The 18,940-nt window shown below is 42.0% G+C and overlaps 1 protein-coding gene across 2 annotated transcripts in view; it reads left to right on the top strand.

Annotated features, from left to right (window-relative positions):
- Positions 1–2,565: 2,565 nt before the first annotated feature.
- Positions 2,566–18,940, top strand: part of LOC138784604 (serpin B5-like) — a 28,313-nt gene continuing 11,938 nt past the window's right edge. The window contains exons 1-4 of one of the 2 annotated variants that reach the window (XM_069960222.1): positions 2,566–2,672; positions 9,547–9,717; positions 15,047–15,184; positions 17,482–17,599. In XM_069960222.1, the coding sequence (XP_069816323.1) occupies positions 9,550–9,717; positions 15,047–15,184; positions 17,482–17,599 (424 nt within the window). In that variant the 5' untranslated portion in view covers positions 2,566–2,672; positions 9,547–9,549. The remainder of the gene's footprint in view (positions 2,673–9,546; positions 9,718–15,046; positions 15,185–17,481; positions 17,600–18,940) is intronic. The other variant, XM_069960223.1, reaches the window with a different exon arrangement.

Raw genomic sequence — 18,940 nt, 5'->3', positions numbered from 1 at the left:
CCCTGACCCTCTCATTAGCACTCACCAGACCACAGCCTCAGACACCAGCCAACAGGAGGAGGAGAAGGGCAGCAGCGTGGTGGTCGGGTAGGGGGGAGGGGAACACCAGCAGTCTGCACTGTTAGGAAGGTCCTGACAGGTCACAGCAGCACCAAGAGCCCAGCAAACACCGCACCAGCTTCCAAACACAGATGAGGTTGAGGACCTGTGTGTGATGAAGCTGCACAGAACGCACACAGGTCCTGAACCAGATAATTCTAAGCGCTGGGGAGGACTGACAGGAGGGCAGATACTGTAGATAGGGAGGCTGCCACCCGCTGCACACGCTAAGAGCACCTAACAAACACAACATTCAGTGAGCTGGTCGGCACTGTCAGACTGACTTCACTGAAATGACAGGCCGAGTTGCCGCCCCCTTAGGGACCCGAGAATCTTCCGCCTGAGGCTCACTTTGCCTCATGGCAGAAACGGCCTTGCTTCAATGGAACTGAGCAGAAAAAACCCCACCCAATCTGGAGACAAGAGTTAGGCTGTCTCGGGAAGAAAGTGGCCATGTTTTTGTAGTGCTGAATAACCCCTTTAAGGCTGACATTACCTGTTCTGTATATATCACTTTAATTAATTAGAGGGAAAGATTACAATAGAAGGCAACACCTTAGTATTAAGGATAAAATCAGATTAAGGCTGATGCATTGAAATCAATGCAAAACAGTGCCCGGCGTTCACAGTGTCTTGAACAACAGCCGTTGTAATATACGGCCGTGGAAAAGTATAGAATATAGAATCCTTACAATTGTAGGTCCCCCAGAATGTAGTATTTCCCATGTGCGCATTCAACTCTAGGTAATTCACTTGGTAGTCCCCCACCCACCTCAGTAGATAGTATCCCATAATTAAGAAATTCCCCTGTAGGTGATTTAACTGGTAGCCCCCCTAGGTTAGTATCTGGCATGTAGCAGGCATCCTTCTCTTAGTAATCTCTCTGATAATTCCACTGACAGTATCCCCATACCTCCCCCCGGATTTAAAAATAGATAAAAACAAAGATAAAAAAAATACTAATCTGGCAGCACATTTCACCGGTATCTCCTATTTTTTCCTGTTTTGTGAGAGCACAAGTAACATCACTCCTGGGAGAGCAGCCTCTTGTGGCATAATGCAAATGCAAAGAGTGATTGGCAGAGTAGGGAGCCAGTGGCTCATTGCTCTGTCAATCAGAATGCTGCAGTTAACTGTATGCGCTCTTTAGGAGTTCTCAGCCCATGGGGGGATTCCCTGGTTTCGCTCAAAGCCTGGTTGTATTAATCTCTCCTTTTTTTTGTATTTTGTTGAATCTAAAGTTATACAATAGCATTATATATAAACTTTGTGCAAGTTACTTTTTTTGCTGTAAAATTAAAGGGCTTTATGTGTATTGTGTAGCTTGCAGTGGGCTATGCCATTTGCGCAATTCCTATTAAAATCAGTGAAATAAAGATCGATCTGCTGTTTTCAACTTCCTGGACACCTCTGGCAGCTGCAATTAGAACAGAGGCGTCTAGGAGCTCTTAATACATATATAGTGATGCATTGGGGTTCCTAGGGATTACTAGTGTAACTAATCCTGGGGGCCCACTAAAGAATAACCAGTGAGAAAAGGCGTGCTGACATCCTGGATTCAACTGTATCCGTGTCCGCAATTCCCATGTGAATAACAAGCTTTTAGTCGAACTACAACCCTCTGTGTACTTATATAGCAGTTAGGCCTACTTAGGCCCCTCTATGTCCATTTGTAGTGTTAGGCAATCTCTGTGCCCCCATATAGTAGTTAGGCCAATTCTGTACATTTACATTGTAGTTAGGCCTCTCTATGCAGGTGGACTCCCCATATGTAGTTTCCCCAGTAGGTAGACATCCCCTTGTAGGTAATCCCACTCCAGTATATTGGATCCATAGGTAATCTCCCCAGTAATTTCCCCAGTTCATAGTATCTCCATGAAGGCATAGGGAGCCTTTTTAATTTAAAACAAAACAAAAAACATAATCACCTGGCTCTTGTGAAGTCTACTGGCATCTTCTATTTCTCCCCGTTCTTCAAGCGCTCAAGTGACTTAGTGACTCAATCATTGAAGCAATGGGCAAGAGAGCTGCTTCTTGTGACCAGAGGCAACACAAGATTGACAGGGTATTGAACCAATGGCTTTATTAATAGGGCTTACATTTAAAAAAGCAGGGGAGTATTGGGGGGGTCCCCACTTTAGCGAGAGTACATTTTATGTATGCCAGTCGATCACCGTTTGATACCCTTGCATGATGCATCTTTCGATATATAAGCAATCGTGAATCAGTTTGTAATTTTATTAGGAGACGATTGATGCGTTCAGAATTTTGGATTTCACAAGATTGCTGTCAGACAGAAGTATTCTTGCAGGAGCATGTTTCTCAGGAGCATGTTTCTCTTTGCAGCACTACAGTCTCATGAAGCCACAGCCCTAGTCTATTTTGCAAATGCTGCCAATACTTATCTTTTTTTTTTTTTGCAAAGAAGGAGAACTGACTCATGCATGCCTTTGCTTATGTTAGTGGGTGTGTTCCTTAAGCTCATGTACAATTACAGATTATTCCAGCACTTCAGGGCACCAGGAGGACTACAAAGCCTACTCTGGGGAACTTTCTCACCTGGATAAAATCAGGTAGGCTCTCTAAATACAGAACTTTCTCAATATATCTAGGAATTTAATGACAAATAAATGAACTCTTAAGTCGACGAGAAGATATATAAATCTTTCTCATATTACAAATGCATTAGACTTTCCTTTTAAAGAATTCCTATGAAGCGCTCACTCTATTTAGTTCTGGTGAATATGTTACCTTTAATAGAGTTTTAGACAATTTGTGCAATATAATTCAGTTATAAGTGGACTGCAAGCAAATAGCTTGGATAAATAGGTAACCAAAACCTATGAAGATTGTATTGATGTATGCTCTTGTTATCAAAGTTTTGCAGATACTGTATATGAAGATATATAATATATAGAAGGTATATAGTCTGTATTTCTATAGTATATGTCAGTGTATTCTAGTTTAGTCTAAGTTTAATGTCACACAGGTGTGTCAAAAAGTAAAAATTTATCAGGGCTCAGTGCTGAGACTCTTTCCTCTTGCCAATTATAGCTGGGTGAAGAACAATAAGTTGCAATAAGGTAGTGCTGTCACTCGCTTCATTTGGCTATAACCGCTTGCACAAAGGCAAGTGGGCCTTAAAATACTTCCACAGGTACATCTCCTATTACCTCACATGTTGCCAATTACCTTTTAAAGCCATGACATAATTTTCTGATATTTGGCAAGTTTCAAATTTGCGTAAACTTCAGACTGACTATAATCTTGATATAGTAAATTATAAATATTTGCAAATATTTTTTGGGAAAAACTGTTTGTGTCAGATATGAAGATCTCCTAAACAACTCTCTAACAATATAGTTTATAACGTGTAAAGCATAGATGGGCTGGGTCCAGAGTTAGAGGGGCTCTTTACTAGCTGATGTATACTGTGGAGGACGGAGTTCACCCTTCAGACAAATGCTAATGTTGATGAGAATCTATATGTCTGTTGCCACCTAAAGCTAATTAAACATTTTATTGTATACTTAGCTGAAATGAGAAGCTCAAGCTTGACTGAAAATTATGAGCTACAGGTTAGGGAGGAGAAATTGGATCAAATAATGTAGAGTCAGCAATATAAACAAAAGACAATTACTTCCCACTGACGCTAATCATATATGAATATTTTATACTAAATTGACTTAAGATAACCATTGCTACAGTATACCATGCATAATAAACACATTAAGGGTACGTCCACACTTACCAGATCCGCAGCTGATTTTCTGCTGCGGATCCGCAGCAGATCCGCAGCAGATTTCATTTAAATAACTGAACACAGCATCAAATCTGCACCATCAAATCTGCTGTGGATCTGCTGCCGATCCTGTAGGTGTGAACGCACCCTAAGGGTCCTATTCCAAGGATCAACGATGTAAACGAGCAGCGATCTGCTAGATGGCCGCTCGTTTATTGGGCCTATTCCACGGCCCGATGATCGCTGAGCGAGGGCTGCAAGGACATTGTTACCGATGTCTTTGCAGCCCTTGCAGCAGCATACATTACCTGCAGGTCTTCTCCTCCGCGCTGTCTTCATCCCCTAGTCCCGCACGCTCTATCTTCTGAATGGCCGGTCAGCTGACAGGCCACCCTCAGCCAATCACAGGCCGCGGCGGTCCTGGCCTGTGATTGGCTGAGCGCTCCGTCAGCTGACCGGCCATTCAGAAGATAGAGAGTGCAGGACCCGGGGATGAAGACAGCGCGGAGAAGCATGGACAGGTAATGTATGATGATGCTGCTTGTCAAATCGTCAGTCACCCGCCGCGCACCGCTATTCAACCGTAGCGATGCGCGGTGGGGGAACAATGATTTTAGGTCTGGCCCTAAATGAACGATCAGTCGATGACACGATCATTGGCTGATCGTTCTCTCTATTTCACCGAACGATAATCGGCCGAATCGGGCCAAATGGGGCCGATCCGGCCGATTATCGTTACTGTGGAATAGGGCCCTAAGTGTATTAACCCCATAAACTATAGTTAGCCATCACACTAAAACCACCAGTCTAAAATTGTGTAGGTTTCCTTAATCTCTCCAAAACAACTCTGGCCTACTGCCGCAGAGGAATCACAAAAAAACCTAAAAGTGTCCTGTGGTAACTAGCACCAAGATGTTTGCAGCAGATCCTTTCAAGCAGGGGTGGGTAATTCATTTTCCCATGGGGCCACATGAGAAATTGAAATGGTTTTCAAATGTCAGGCTAATAAACTTTGCTTAATTCTGGTAGGGTCAGCAGTAAGGCGTGTATGTGTGTGTTTCTGTTGGGGGAGCAGACTCACAGGTGACGTCTTATTTGATCTGAGTTGCTCTCTTTTCCTTTTCCTCTCCATCCGGCCCAGGCCACCATGATGATTTCTTCCAGCTACAATTCATCTCTTTAGAACCTGCTAGACAAACATCTTAGACTCCACACATTTCTAGTAATTTCCTTCCCTTTTTTCTACCTGTATGGCCCCGTACCATACTAATTCTGTTGTTTAGTATGTGCAGTAAAGTGAGTAGGTACTGTATGTGGGTTGCCCCTGTGTGTAGGATCCCCCATACAGTAAACCTTTATGAATCCCCCTATATAATAATAATGTCCCTTGTTGTGCCCCCCATATAGTAATAATGCCCCCTGCTGTACACCCCCACATACTGATAATGCTCCTGCTGTGTCCCCCCACCAAAATAGTAGTAATGCCCCCCTGCTCCTGCTATGCACCCTCCATTACCCATAGTAATAATGATCCCCTGTTAACTTAATTGAACTAGGACAGTTCCCCAACAGATCTATTCTGGAGGAAAAGGGAGTAAAATATATTAGCGATATTTTAGGGATGGTAAAATACGGTGTTGGGAAGAATTGGAGTTAGAATATGGATTTGGACAAAGAGAAAGATTCCCTTATATTCAACTGAAATATGCAAGTGAGAGTTTAAAGGAAAATAAGATTCTACAGATTTCCCAGATATTTGGGATATTTAAATTGATAAAGACGGACCCTTTTAGGAAGAAGGCTTTATCTATTCTATATAGGGAACTGCTTAAGAATAAACAGGGAGGGAATAAACATAATAGTGTAAGAAAATGGATGGAAGAGCTGGGGACTATGTTGGAAAGACAATGGGAAAAAATGTATGGGAATATTGGGAAGGTAGGGATAAGTGCAGGGTATCAAATGGTCCAATTTAACATACTCTACCGTTTACATTATACTCCTGGTCGGCTATGCAAGATGTATCGAAACAAAGAGCATAACTGTAGGAGATGTGGGGAGGAAAAAGTGGAGTATTTACATATGTTATGGTCGTGTCCAAAACTGAAATCATACTGGGAAACTATATTGGAAATAATAAGTCGACAATTTGAGTTAAATATTCCATTTTCACCACAGATGGTTTTGTTGGGAGACGATTCGGATATTAATCTGCCCAGAAGCAAAAAACTTGGCCTTTTGAAAACCTTGTTTTTGGCCAAATATCTTTTCATAAGAGCATGGACCGATGCTAATCCCCCGCATGTAAATAAGTGGAATTCCCAAATTAAAACAATTATGGAATATGAGAGGTTGTATCATCAAGCGAATAATATCAGGCAAAAAAACAATTGGGGTAGTATGAATACAGTAACCTAAGGGAAGCTGTTTTAGTAGTCCAGAACTATGATATGCTGTTTCTGGGTTTGTTAGCTTCCTGATCAGTCCCATGGGGTGGGGCTGGGTGGGTAGGGGGGTGTTGTAGTAGGGATTTTATTTACACCACAGAACAGAGGGTAAATGATTAAAATGTAAGGTAAAAATCTTTCTTGTTGTTTTTGGCTGTAAATGGCTGCCGCCAATTTGGAGAACCAAAAGTAGGGGCCAAGGTAGGAAGAGGGAAGAAGGATGTGTTTTTTTTTTTTTTTTTAAGGTGTGTATGTATGTGTGTATGAAGGTTTATGTGTGTGATGTGTGTGTGTGTGTATGTGTGTGTATGTATGTGTGTATAGGTGTGTATATGTGTGCGTATGTATGTGTATATATATATATATATATGTGTATGTATGTGTAGTTGTGTATATATGTGGGGGTGTATGTATGTATATAATTTTTTTTTAATCATAATTTTTATTCATTTATTTATTATTTATTTATTTTATTTATTTACTTATTTATTTTCTTGTGAGTAGAAATTAGAAGAGTTAACTGCTCAATCTGAGTATAGGTTGTAAGAAAATAAATGAAAAACCTGAATAATACCAGAGGTATGAATGAATAAAAGAGGATTACCGATTGGGAGGGGCATTATGGATGTTTTCTCCCAGTTGGTGTCAAGGTATGAGAGACTAACTACTACTTATACCGGTTCTCCTTACCCCTACTCTTTGGATGGGCAGAGGGAAGAACTGAGGAATAAATGTTGTGAGGGGTAGGGGCACTAAGGGGGATGATGGGTGTGATATATGCACATTAGTCCCCCCTCAGCCGACCCGTATAATTAAAAATATTGCACTGTGCTCTGGTTCTTTAAGTAAATATGGGGGTGCGAATTAAGGCACCATGAATCACCCTGCAACTATCATAACACAGGGGAGACAATTGGAAGTTGTCTCTTTCCCCTATATAAAAACATTTATTTATTTATTTATTTATTTCTCTCCTTCTGGATAGATTTTTTTTTTCTCTTTCTCTCTATTTTATTTATATTATTGTTATTATTAATGAGAATGGATGTGTATGTATGGATATATGTGTATGTGCGTGTATGTATGTGTTTATGTAGGTATATGTGTGTATGTGCATTTATTTATTTTTATTTCTTATGATGGGGTTTAAAAAGGAGGAAAGGGTGTTTTTTTTTTTTTTGTATTTTATATATTAATGAAAAGAAGTGGCTCTCCAGGTTGGTGTCGGCTAAGGAATTAAAATTAAAGAAAGAAATATGTATATAAATTAAATTCTTATAATGTATGTTACTCTGTGGTGGATTTAGCATGTAATTTTTGAATTATGATAATAAAGTTAAAAAAAATAAAAAAAATAATGATCCCTTGTTGTGTTCAGTCCCTCCACTCACCCATAGTAAAAATGATCCCCTGTTCTGAACAGCCCCCCACCCACAGTAATGGCCCTTATGTGTACCCCAACCCATAGTAATAATGCCCCTTGCTATGCACCCTCCAGCTAATAATGCCCCTTGCTATGCACCCGCCACCCATAGTAATAATGCCCCCTGTTGTGTACAGCCCCCCACCCATAGTAATAATGCTGCCTGTTGTGCTCTAACATTAAAATAACACATCATACTCACCTATTTTAGGAAAGCAACAACTTCTTCACCATCTTCTGGCTCCAGTCTGTGAGCCATGGGACCGATCCTCCAGCAGGTGCGATGACATGATATCATTGTTCCTGCTGGAGAGATCCTGGCTGCTAATAGGCTGCCCACAGCCTATAACAATGAAAACAGGAGCAGGACACTGACAGGTCCTGCTGATCTATTCTGTTCCTTTTGTTCAGCCTGTTTACCCTGCAGTGAGCAGGCTGAACATTACAGCTGCGCTAGGGATGCTGAAAGGGGATGTGAGCCCACGGGCCGTATGATGCCCGGGTCTTTTTTTAAAGAGATGAATGTGTTCAGTGCATGCACTGCTAAGACTCTTAAAGTGTATCTGTCATTATAACTTTTAAAAACTTAATCAACAGTAGATGTGAAACAAAGCAAGTTTGCAAATTACATTCATTATTTTTTATATTTATCATGGAAAACACGTCACTGACATGGAAAACACAGCACAGTGTTCTGACTCTAAACACATAAAGTCCAGTGTTTCCCAGGTCATCTAAGTGCTCATGGAGAAGGCAGTCATGTGATTGACAGAGTCGGGACACTGTACAGGTCAGACTTCCTGTGTTTAGTCTCTTTTTTTCAACCAGCACAAGTCAGAAAATCTGCCTTCAGGAGACTGGACCTGGATTTCTGGTAAGTTCAGCTTTGTTTTACAGCATGATAACAACAAAAATAATAATGAATGTATATTGCAAACTTGCTTTATTTCACATCTACTGATTTAAATTTTGAATGTTATAATGGCAGCTACAGTTAAGTGTAGTTAAATCAAGAGGCTACCACCCTGTGTAGAAGTATATATGCAATGCAGGTAAATAATAGGAAAAGGTACCTGTATGTCTCTATCACTTCTGTCTCAGGCTGTGTGCGATGGCTGTTTTAAAATCTTTCATATAATGTATGTTCATCCACTGGATGTCAGAATCCTAAGAGTCTGTTGCGGAGTTGCCCTGGCTGGCGACACACTCCAAAAATAACCACAAGGTTCCTGTGAGCATTTGTTCAAACTCTCAGGGATTAATGACACCACTGTATACTGTATGTCTCCTAATGTAGGCCACAAAACCTATGCATTTCGACAACTAACATGAGTCTTAGCACTGCATGCGCTGAATACATTTATCTTTTTTCACTAAGTGTATAACTTCATAGAATTCTTTTGCATTTAGCAGCAGCGACTGTATAGCACTTGTGGGGAAGTTCCTCCAGCTGTATCAGTTACGGGAAGTATCTTCTATAACACTTATAGAGCCTTTAAAGTGTCTGTGCCATGTAAGTTGGGAAATGTAACTGAAAGGTTTTGAAAGCTTTAAGTTTTCATCTGGGGTCTCCATGAATTGAAATAAGGCTGAATCCATGTTTTCCGGGGCTCCTTAGGGCTACAGCCACTGTTAATCAAATGCTGCACATCGGGGTTTGGACGGCCCTGAGCGTGCTCAAGGTTTGCTCATCTCTAGTGAGGTGTAGCCTCACCGTTTAAGAAGTGCTCCTCTTTTACCATCTCTAGGTGTGGGCTAGGTCATTATTTTTTTTCATTGATGTTATACCAATATAATTTGCTACATGATAAATAATGGACTATTTTGTGTTTTAGATAATGGAAGCTTTTCGTCTGGCAAACGCAGCCTTGGCCATAGATATATTTAAAAACTTAAATGAAAAGAACAAGACAGAAAGTTTCATCTTCTCGCCATTCTGCATTTCATCCTCTTTGGCTTTAGCTTTTAAAGGAGCCAAAGGAAATACTGCCACTGAAATAGAAAAGGTAGGTAGAACATTAACTGTTGTACAGGTTGCTTTGGAGGACAAATTATGGACTTCATTAACTCATTATACTAGTGAGCTTTTGAATCACACAGAAGATCAAAGCCAGATGCCAAAAATGGTTGTTTTATTGTTTCTTTTAAAGGGTTCAGGCTAGGTTAATAAAAACCCGAACACTCACCTGGCTAATCCCCCGCTTACTGGGTTCCTGCTGATCTACACACAATGTTGCAACAAAGAATAGGTACAGAGTTTCTCCTTGCTTTAACAGCTTTTTATCAGTGTCAGCAATTTGGGACATTAATTACAACTGACCGATTCCCTTAGGGCTGTGTTCCCATGCAGTATTTTTGCTCAGTATTGTGGTCAATATTTTTCAACCAAAACCAGGAGTGGATTGAAAACACACATTGTTGAAATTTAGTGAATGGCCACCATTTAATGGCAAATAGCCATTGTTTTAAAATAATGGCAGTTATTTGCTGTGAAATCTGTATGTGTGAAGGCACCCTAAAGCAAATGGCTGATTAAAGCAATGGGGAGCGCGATTACTGAGCTGTGGGATGATGTGTTTTCACATCCATTTATGGTGTGTTTGATGGCCTTTTGCCATGAATTTCCTGCTATTTTCTAATGAATTGCACACTTACAGTAAATCAGCGACACAATTTTACTTAATTTGCAATAAAACAGGGCACAATTTTACTGTAATTCAAGATGCAGCTAACATGCCATATGTGAAAACAAAGTAAACTGGCACCAATCAATGATATCAGTGCTCGTTTACCATTTAACACAGACCACATAAGGCTGCATTCACACATCCGTAGATTTTGCGGACCTACGGACAGTGAATGCATGGAATGGATTGTTTCCCTGCCCATCATGATGTGTCAATATCACGCCGGCAGCAGGGAAATTCTTTGAATCTGTAATGAGTTTCCCTGCTGCCAGCATGATATTCACATGGGAAACGATCACTGGGAAACGTCAAGGGCATTTTGCATGGCGTATGTGATTGATTTCACTATTGAAAATAAAAATAATTTTTATTTATATGGCGCCAACAGATTCCACAGACTTTACAATTCTAGGGATACATACATAGACAAAAATAAGACATTACAGAGATACACATGTAAATATATGTGTGTGTGTATATATAATATATTCAAGCCATACATGAAGAGTGAGGGCCCTGCTTGCAAGAACTGTTTGCTGTTACTATGGCCCCCCCCATCTTTATAAATAGGGCAGTGCAGGTAGAGAACCAGTTTTAAAGCTTTAGGTATTGGAGGGGGTCTGACATTCGTAGGGTTTCTTAACACAGGCAGATTTATCTGACAGATTTTTGAAGTCAAAGACAGGAATGGATTTGAAAAGAGGAGAAATCTCAGTCTTTCCTGTTCTCTGTTTATAGTCTGTTTCTGGCTTTGGCTTTAAAAATCTATCATATAAATATCTTTGTGTAAAGGCAACCTTAGGTGATGCATTCCATAGAACTTGTGCAGCTGAGGTAAAGTCCTGAAGCCGAGAGTGAGAGGTGCAGGTATTGCTACTATACAAGGTATGGTATTTTATGCATATTCACTTACGCTTTACTAAATTCCAAATAATACCAGCTGTCATGAGAACATAGTGTATATATGAGAGGGTGGCAAAACCAACAAAATTAATTGCTGTAGGTATTTGTATAAATAGATACATCAGTAGTCTTTCAAAGGGTTGTGTGGGTTGTAGGGTGTTTAATAACCTCCCTGGGAACCTGTCCATAAAAAAGAGAGTTATTGTTTAAAGTCTTTCTCTGTTCCTTAATACAGTGGTACCTTGGTTTAAGAGTAACTTGGATTGAGAGAGGTTTTGCAAGAAGAGCTCACAGTTTTTCAAACTTATAACTTGGTATAAGAGCATTGCTTTGGTTTACGAGCTCCCTGTACTGAGTGGGAGGGAAAGTCAGGGAGGGACATGGTCTGCATAGTGCAGTCTACAGCACTGTATTCTGACCCGGGAAGGCTTCCTCACCTTCCAAATCATGGCAGATCTAATTCAGGCTGGTGCTTACACCAGGGGACAGGACTGTGGAGGTAATATCTCCATATCTGTAACCTCTCTCACCCCGGACAGAGAGTGCTGCATGCATGTGCCCACATCTGTCCTGCTCATTCCTTCCTGCTCCCTGCAGTCTCTATCAGCCCTTGTGTTTCCCATCCTCTCCATCCCTGCTATAATGTGCCTGCACTCACACTCAGCTGTACACACGGCTGCTATAATGTGCCTGCACTTACACTCAGCCATTCACACTGCTATATATAAAAGTTTCTGTCACTGTCCTCCTGCACGGCTCTGTGATTCTCACTTCTTGATTTGTCCATGCAGGACACTCCCCCCCCATCCCCTTGCTGTCATGTGATCACACAGACCTTTGGCAGCAGCCCTGCTTCTCTATTCTAGCCTTTTGTACTATATGACTGATTATATTTCAATGATTCCTTATGGGAAAATTTGTTTTGGTTGAAGAGTGATTTGGATTACAAGCACAGTCCTGAAACGAATTATTCTCGTAATTCAAGGCACCACTGTATTGGAATCCTATGGCACTGTGTTGTGACTAAGCTAAAATGAAAGATCATAAATAGAGAAGTTACTTAACATAGCCACATGTCCAATGTCTACCATGGCTCTAGAAGCTTTTGAAAAGCAAGTCACACTTTGACTTGCATATTGTCTTCTACATGTACTTTGTGGGAGCACAGATAACAGTTGCACATGGTAGATATATTAGCATCATGATTTTCTAGTTTCTGAAAAATCATATTGATATCTGATTAGTATTGGGGCATGTTTCCACATTTAGGCCATGTTCACACGTTGTAAGAGACATCCGTGCGCGACCACATCAGAATTTTCCACTGCAGACAATGGAGTGTGCGGCCGGAGCCGCATGCTCCATCGTGTGAACTGACAGGGTTTTCTGCGGCCGCTATTCATTGACTGACATGTCAGTTTCTTGCGACGCCGCTAGGGATCCCAGCCGGAGTGTATACTATATGTATGCACTCTGGCCAGGATTCCATAGCGAGCAGCACAGTGTAAGTTCAGTGTTAATCACAGCCGTTGTATAAACGGGCGTGATTAATACTGAACTTACGTTGTGTAAGCCTTACTGTACATCACCACATGCGGTAACCAATAGTCGTATAGCCAATAATCCTGGTAACAGCACATGACTTCTGAGGGAGAAATGGGAGTGTTGTTTTGGCCACATGCATTTCTCTACATGTAGAAACATTGGGGGCCATGTATAAAAAAAAGGCGTAAATGCCTTTTTTAGGTGCAGATGGGGCAAATCGGTGTAAAAATATTTGCAAATGATATTTTTTTGAATATTTTTTCGCATCTGCGCCACCTTCACCAGTGGGGTGGAGAGGGGACGTTATTGGGGGTGCGGCAGCACGCACAGTGGGTGCGGCCTCTGTGTGCATCGCATTTATCTTTTTTTCGTGAAAAAATGATACTGAAACCTAAGCCAGCTCTGAGCTGGCGTCGGTATCAAAATTTTCGCACGGACTGGCTCAGTGCGATCGGGATTTATATAGAGGCAATGTGCCTCTACATAAATCCCCTGAGCTGCTGAGCTGTGGGGACATTTGTAAGCCCAGCGTAAAAAACCCCGGACTTCATAAATGTCCCCCATTGTCTGAATCACAATTTTCAAGGTTTTTAACGGCTTAAAGTATAAATCAATGATTTAGGGTAAATTCACACAGGCGGATTCGCCGGGAGTATCACGCACAAAATCCACAGCTAATCCAATACAATAAGAATAATATGTGTATTTCAGATTAGCTGCGGATTTCGTGCGTGAGACTCCCGGCGGATCCGCCCGTGTGAATTTTCCCTTAGAGTCTGCATATTGTCTGAAGGAATTCTCACCACAGGATTGGTAGATTGGTAGGTAACAGCTCCAGGCATCACATGTAACACAGCCATACCAGACCTGACCAATACCGCCATTCTGTGACTGGATAACATCGCCATACCAGACCTGACCAATACCGCCATACTGTGACTGGATAACACCGCTATACCAGACCTGACCAATACCGCCATACTGTGACTGGATAACACTGCCATACCAGACCTGACCAATACCACCATGCGTCTCCCCCCCCCCCCCCCTCTCGAAAAGACACCAGATTTACTGGCAAGTCTGAATGGGAGGTGGAAGACTGGGAGACTAAAAAAATAACAAAAAAAGGTTTCTTTCCCCCTGCTCCCTGGTGCTGTCCCCCTGCAAGGTGCTGCCCTAGGAACCAGACCACGGGTGCCTAGTTATTTACACAGCCCTAGATATACTGTATGCTGCTATGTAACATCTAACAGAAGAATGGAAATAAACATGATAGAGTATAAATAGGTGAATAGTTGGCGTCCGACTACTGGTGACTGCAATCCTGAAAACAGAGGAAAATGGTCCCTTGAATGATAGGAGCAGAAGCATGCATGCACAGCCAGTGTGCCATTCTTTCTCTATGGGGGCTTCCAAAAATTGCCAAACTCATCCCTACTATGGCTCCCGTTAATGCTGATCAGATGGCAAAGTCCAGGCCATCAATTTAGATAAAATGGCAGAGCTCACCAAATGACCTAGGCTCTAAATATATAAACAAAGTAAGTAAACAAAACTGTGCATGTTCCCACATTGTCATCACCACATGCAGTTGAAACCATGCCCCTTTGCAAGCACCAATAGTTGCTCGATGTTACAAATCAATCCCAGCAATATTGCAAAGCTATTAGCGACAATATGGAGGTGTGGTTTTGGTTGCATACGTTGACTGCAATGTAAGAAAGTGGCCTTAAACGGCCAGTGATCGGTCGACAAACAAGCAAATGCTCATTTATCGGCTGAAATGATCTTTCGTTCAGCCGGTAAAATCATTGTTGTACATTGCCCTGTGGAATCCAACTGTGGGGGCTGTGCATCCAACAATAATGAAGTTTAAAGAGGCAAACTGCCACAAAAAGATGGTGTGGGAACATAGAGTAGCACCATAAAATTTTTTCTCTGTAAATGTGTCCTTATGTTCTCTGCCGTACTTTACAGGGTTTAGATGTAAGTCTATTAGATGTTGGAATATACATCATAATTACATGCAGAATTGCTAAAATAGGCATTTAAAAATATTAATTAACAGTTTCATATTGTAGGTCAATGTCAGAAGGTCAGAAGAGGTGTAGTCAATCAATATACGGCACCAAAACTAGTGTATGTACTGAGATAACATGGTTATTTTGATAAGTTTATTACTGTATGTTTTCCTTTATAGGTTCTTCACTTTGAAAATGTGAAAGATTATGATTTTGGATTTCAAACTTTAACTTCAGACATTAGCAGAATTAGTGCTGCATCTTCCTTGAAAATGGTAAAACATCTGTATGTGGACAAAAGCTTCAACTGCACTAAAGTAAGTATACATCATTTTAAAGAGGGTGTCTTTTCTTTTTTTATAGCAACCACTATCCTTATGCTTTAAAGGGGTTATCCAGCACTACAAAAACATGGCCACTTTCTTCCAGAGACAGCCCCACACTTGTCCCAGCTTGGGCGGGGTTTTGCTGCTCAGTTCTATTGAAGTGAACTGGAGACAAGAGTTGTGTTGTCTCTGAAAGAAAGTGGGCATGTTTTTGTAGCACTGGATAACCCCTTAAAGGGGATTTCCTATTAGTCAGAGCACAGTGTGTCGGTATTGGTCAGGTCTGGTGTGGCGGTGTTATCCAGTCACAATATGGCGGTATTGGTCAGTTCTGGTATGGAGGTGTTATCCAGTCACAGTATGGCGGTATTGGTCAGGTCTGGTATGGCGGTGTTATCCAGTCACAGTATGGCGGTATTGGTCAGGTCTGGTATGGCGGTGTTATCCATTCACAGTGTGGCCATATTGGTCAGGTCTGGTATGGAGGTGTTATCCAGTCACAGTGTGGCCATATTGGTCAGGTCTGGTATGGAGGTGTTATCCAGTCACAGTGTGGTGGTATTGGTCAGGTCTGGTATGGCGGTGTTATCAAGTCACAATATGGCGGTATTGGTCAGGTCTGGTATGGCGGTGTTATCCATTCACAGTATAGCAGTATTGGTCAGGTCTGGTATGGCGGTGTTATCCAGTCACTGTGTGGCGGTATTGGTCAGGTCTGGTATGGCAGTGTTATTTAGTCACAATGTGGCGGTATTGGTCAGGTCTGGTGTTGCGGTCTTATTTGGTATGGTATGACGGTGTTATCCAGTCACAGTATGGCGGTATTGGTCAGGTCTGGTATGGCAGTGTTATCCAGTCACAGTATGGTGGTATTGGTCAGGTCTAGTATGGCAGTGTTATCCAGTAACAGTATGGCGGTATTGGTCAGGTCTGGTATGGCAGTGTTATCCAGTCACAGTATGGTGGAACTGGTCAGGTCTGGTGTGGCAGTGTTATCCAGTCACAGTATGGCGGTATTGGTCAGGTCTGATATGACAGTGTTATCCAGTCACAGTATGGCAGTATTGGTCGGGTCTGGTATGGCAGTGTTATCCAGTCACAGTTTGGCAGTATTGGTCAGGTCTGGTGTGGCAGTGTTATCCAGTCACAGTATGGCAGTATTGGTCAGGTCTGGTGTGGCAGTATTATCCAGTCACAGTGTGGCGGTATTGGTTAGGCCTGGTATGGCGGTATTGGTCAGGCCTGGTATGGCAGTATTGGTCAGGTCTGGTATGGTGGTGTTAAATGTGACGTGTGGAGCTATTACCTACCAGTCCTGATGCTAATTGGTGAGTGAGGATGGGGCGTCCTCAGGTTTAGTGCTTAGGGCAGCAGCATCTGGTAATACTGCCCTGTATACATGTACTGTATAGATGGAGTAGGGGGCCCTGTATATACATGTACTGTATGGATGGAGTAGGGGGTCCTGTATATACATGTACTGTATAGATGGAGTAGGGGGTCCTGTATATACATGTACTGTATAGATGGAGTAGGGGGTCCTGTATATACATGTACTGTATAGATGGAGTAGGGGGTCCTGTATATACATGTACTGTATAGATGGAGTAGGGGGTCCTGTATATATGTACTGTATAGATGGAGTAGGGGGTCCTGTATATACATGTACTGTATAGATGGAGTAGGGGGTCCTGTATATACATGTACTGTATAGATGGAGTAGGGGGTCCTGTATATACATATACTGTATAGATGGAGTAGGGGGTCTACCAGTTATTACTGTGGATCTGTTGTGAGGCAGCTTCCCTAGCAACCACAACTCCCTGTGAAAATGAAAGCAGTAATCCTATTGGTTGCTAAGGCTCCAACTGCCGTTTTCTCTGGGCAGCTGCAGCTAATTATATCATCTGTGTGCAGTGTGGAGATTTTCCAATTCATCTCTATGGGGCGCCGCTCATCCTCCTCCACCTCCTCTCCTGTACATCTGGCGGGGACAGGACCTTCGCTAAAACCTTCCCGGGCACCCAATGTATCTGTGTGCCAAATTTGGGGTCAAACGGTTCAGGCGTTTGCAAGTCTATATGGGACAGAAAGACAGACAGACAGACTTTCATTTTTATGATATAGATAGATAAACAACTACCAATCAGCAGCCGGTGAGTTTACAGATTTTGCATTAAAAGCAGCTATGCGAAGGTTTTAAGCCAGAATTGGGCTTTTGGCTTACATCTGTCCCAATATGTTTATACGATAAAATAAAATCTACATACAAATACTCTTCTTTGTAGGAATTTATAAATTCAATAAAGAAACCATATCCATCAGAACTGGAACAAATTGACATCAAATCACAACCTGAAGAAGCCAAAAACCAGATAAATACCTCGATAAAAGATCTCACTAATGGTAAGTTTTCTCTTTCTAGCACTTTTCATATTGGCAGGAAAATTTTCACTCTTCAATAATGAGTTGTATTTTATTTAGCATCTATATTTGCAGTTGTATTCCAATAAAAAAAAACTGTAGGTGTGTTATCTGCAGCAGCACTTTATTCAAGATGAGTGCTTGTTTTAATGGGAATGCATAATCGGAAGTGATGTTATGTAAATCAGACATCTATTCTTCACTTATTTTTCAACTTTACTGTGTATACTGTTCAACTGTTCAAGGGATTTTGGTGGGTAAGGATAGTTTGAATGAATGTTCAGTTGCAATTCAGCTGACTTTTCACTAAAGTGTATAGGAACCTTAAGGCCTACCTGCTGTCCTGGACCTTTGACTTTGCCAATAAACAAGTCAAAAGTAATTGATCAGGGTCTGAGCGTTCAGACAATGACCAAAGTGCAGGAGGAGACGTCTACTGCTATGTGCCATTCTCTCTGTGAAAACAGTGCCCCATAGACTTAAAGAGGATGTACCATCAGTTACATCCTCTTTTATATGACCCACGGATAGAATGGCGCCGTCACAGGGAAGCCGGTGCTGTGATCCGTTTTTTGAACCGCGGCCCAGTTCCGGTGTACGGTGCCATTCTATCCACGGGTAACGGGCCGGGGCTGAAGCACAGGAGGCAGGTCGGCCCGCCCCCAGTGGGAGGAATCCCCTGCCCCTCACGTCTCCGTTCATTCTAACGGAGCCGCATCAAAGAGAGGAGGGAATTCCCTCCCATTGATGGCGGGCCAGCCTGCCTTCTGTTCTTCAGCCCCCGGCCCGATACCCGTGGATAGATCGCTGTACACGGGAACCGGGCCGTGGTCCTTTTTTTGAACAGTCTTCCCCGTTGCGGCGCTGTTCTATCCTTGGGTCATATAAAAGAGGATGTACTGATGGTACATCCTCCTTAAATTGGGAAGCCATAGAAAGAGAAAAGTGCAGCACAAATGGCATAACGTGTTCAATAAAGATATTTAGCTTTGCAAAACTGCTATAGAAAAAATACAGAGGGACGGACTCTACACATCCCCTAGGAAGGGCCATTATACATTGTAGGGTCTGGTCCTCTGGGGTCACCTTAATACGGTGGGATCAAATGATTTACTAAGGACCTCATTTTTTTCAATTGCAGTTTTGCACTTCTAAATACTGTATCTATATTACGTTCCTGTCATTGCATTTGCAGTCTGTGTCGCAGCCATTGCAGTGTGCACCTGCAAAGTGCGAATAGTAGTATGAGATTTTTTTATTTTTTTTGTCTGTGTTAAATTGTGCAGCTGTCTCAATCACATGACATGAGGCTGATAGAGAGTG

Source organism: Dendropsophus ebraccatus, chromosome 2, assembly GCF_027789765.1.
Source record: "Dendropsophus ebraccatus isolate aDenEbr1 chromosome 2, aDenEbr1.pat, whole genome shotgun sequence".
NCBI lineage: Eukaryota > Metazoa > Chordata > Amphibia > Anura > Hylidae > Dendropsophus > Dendropsophus ebraccatus.
The sequence above is the reverse complement of the archived record's forward strand: the minus strand, read 5'-3'. Positions and strand labels throughout refer to the sequence as shown.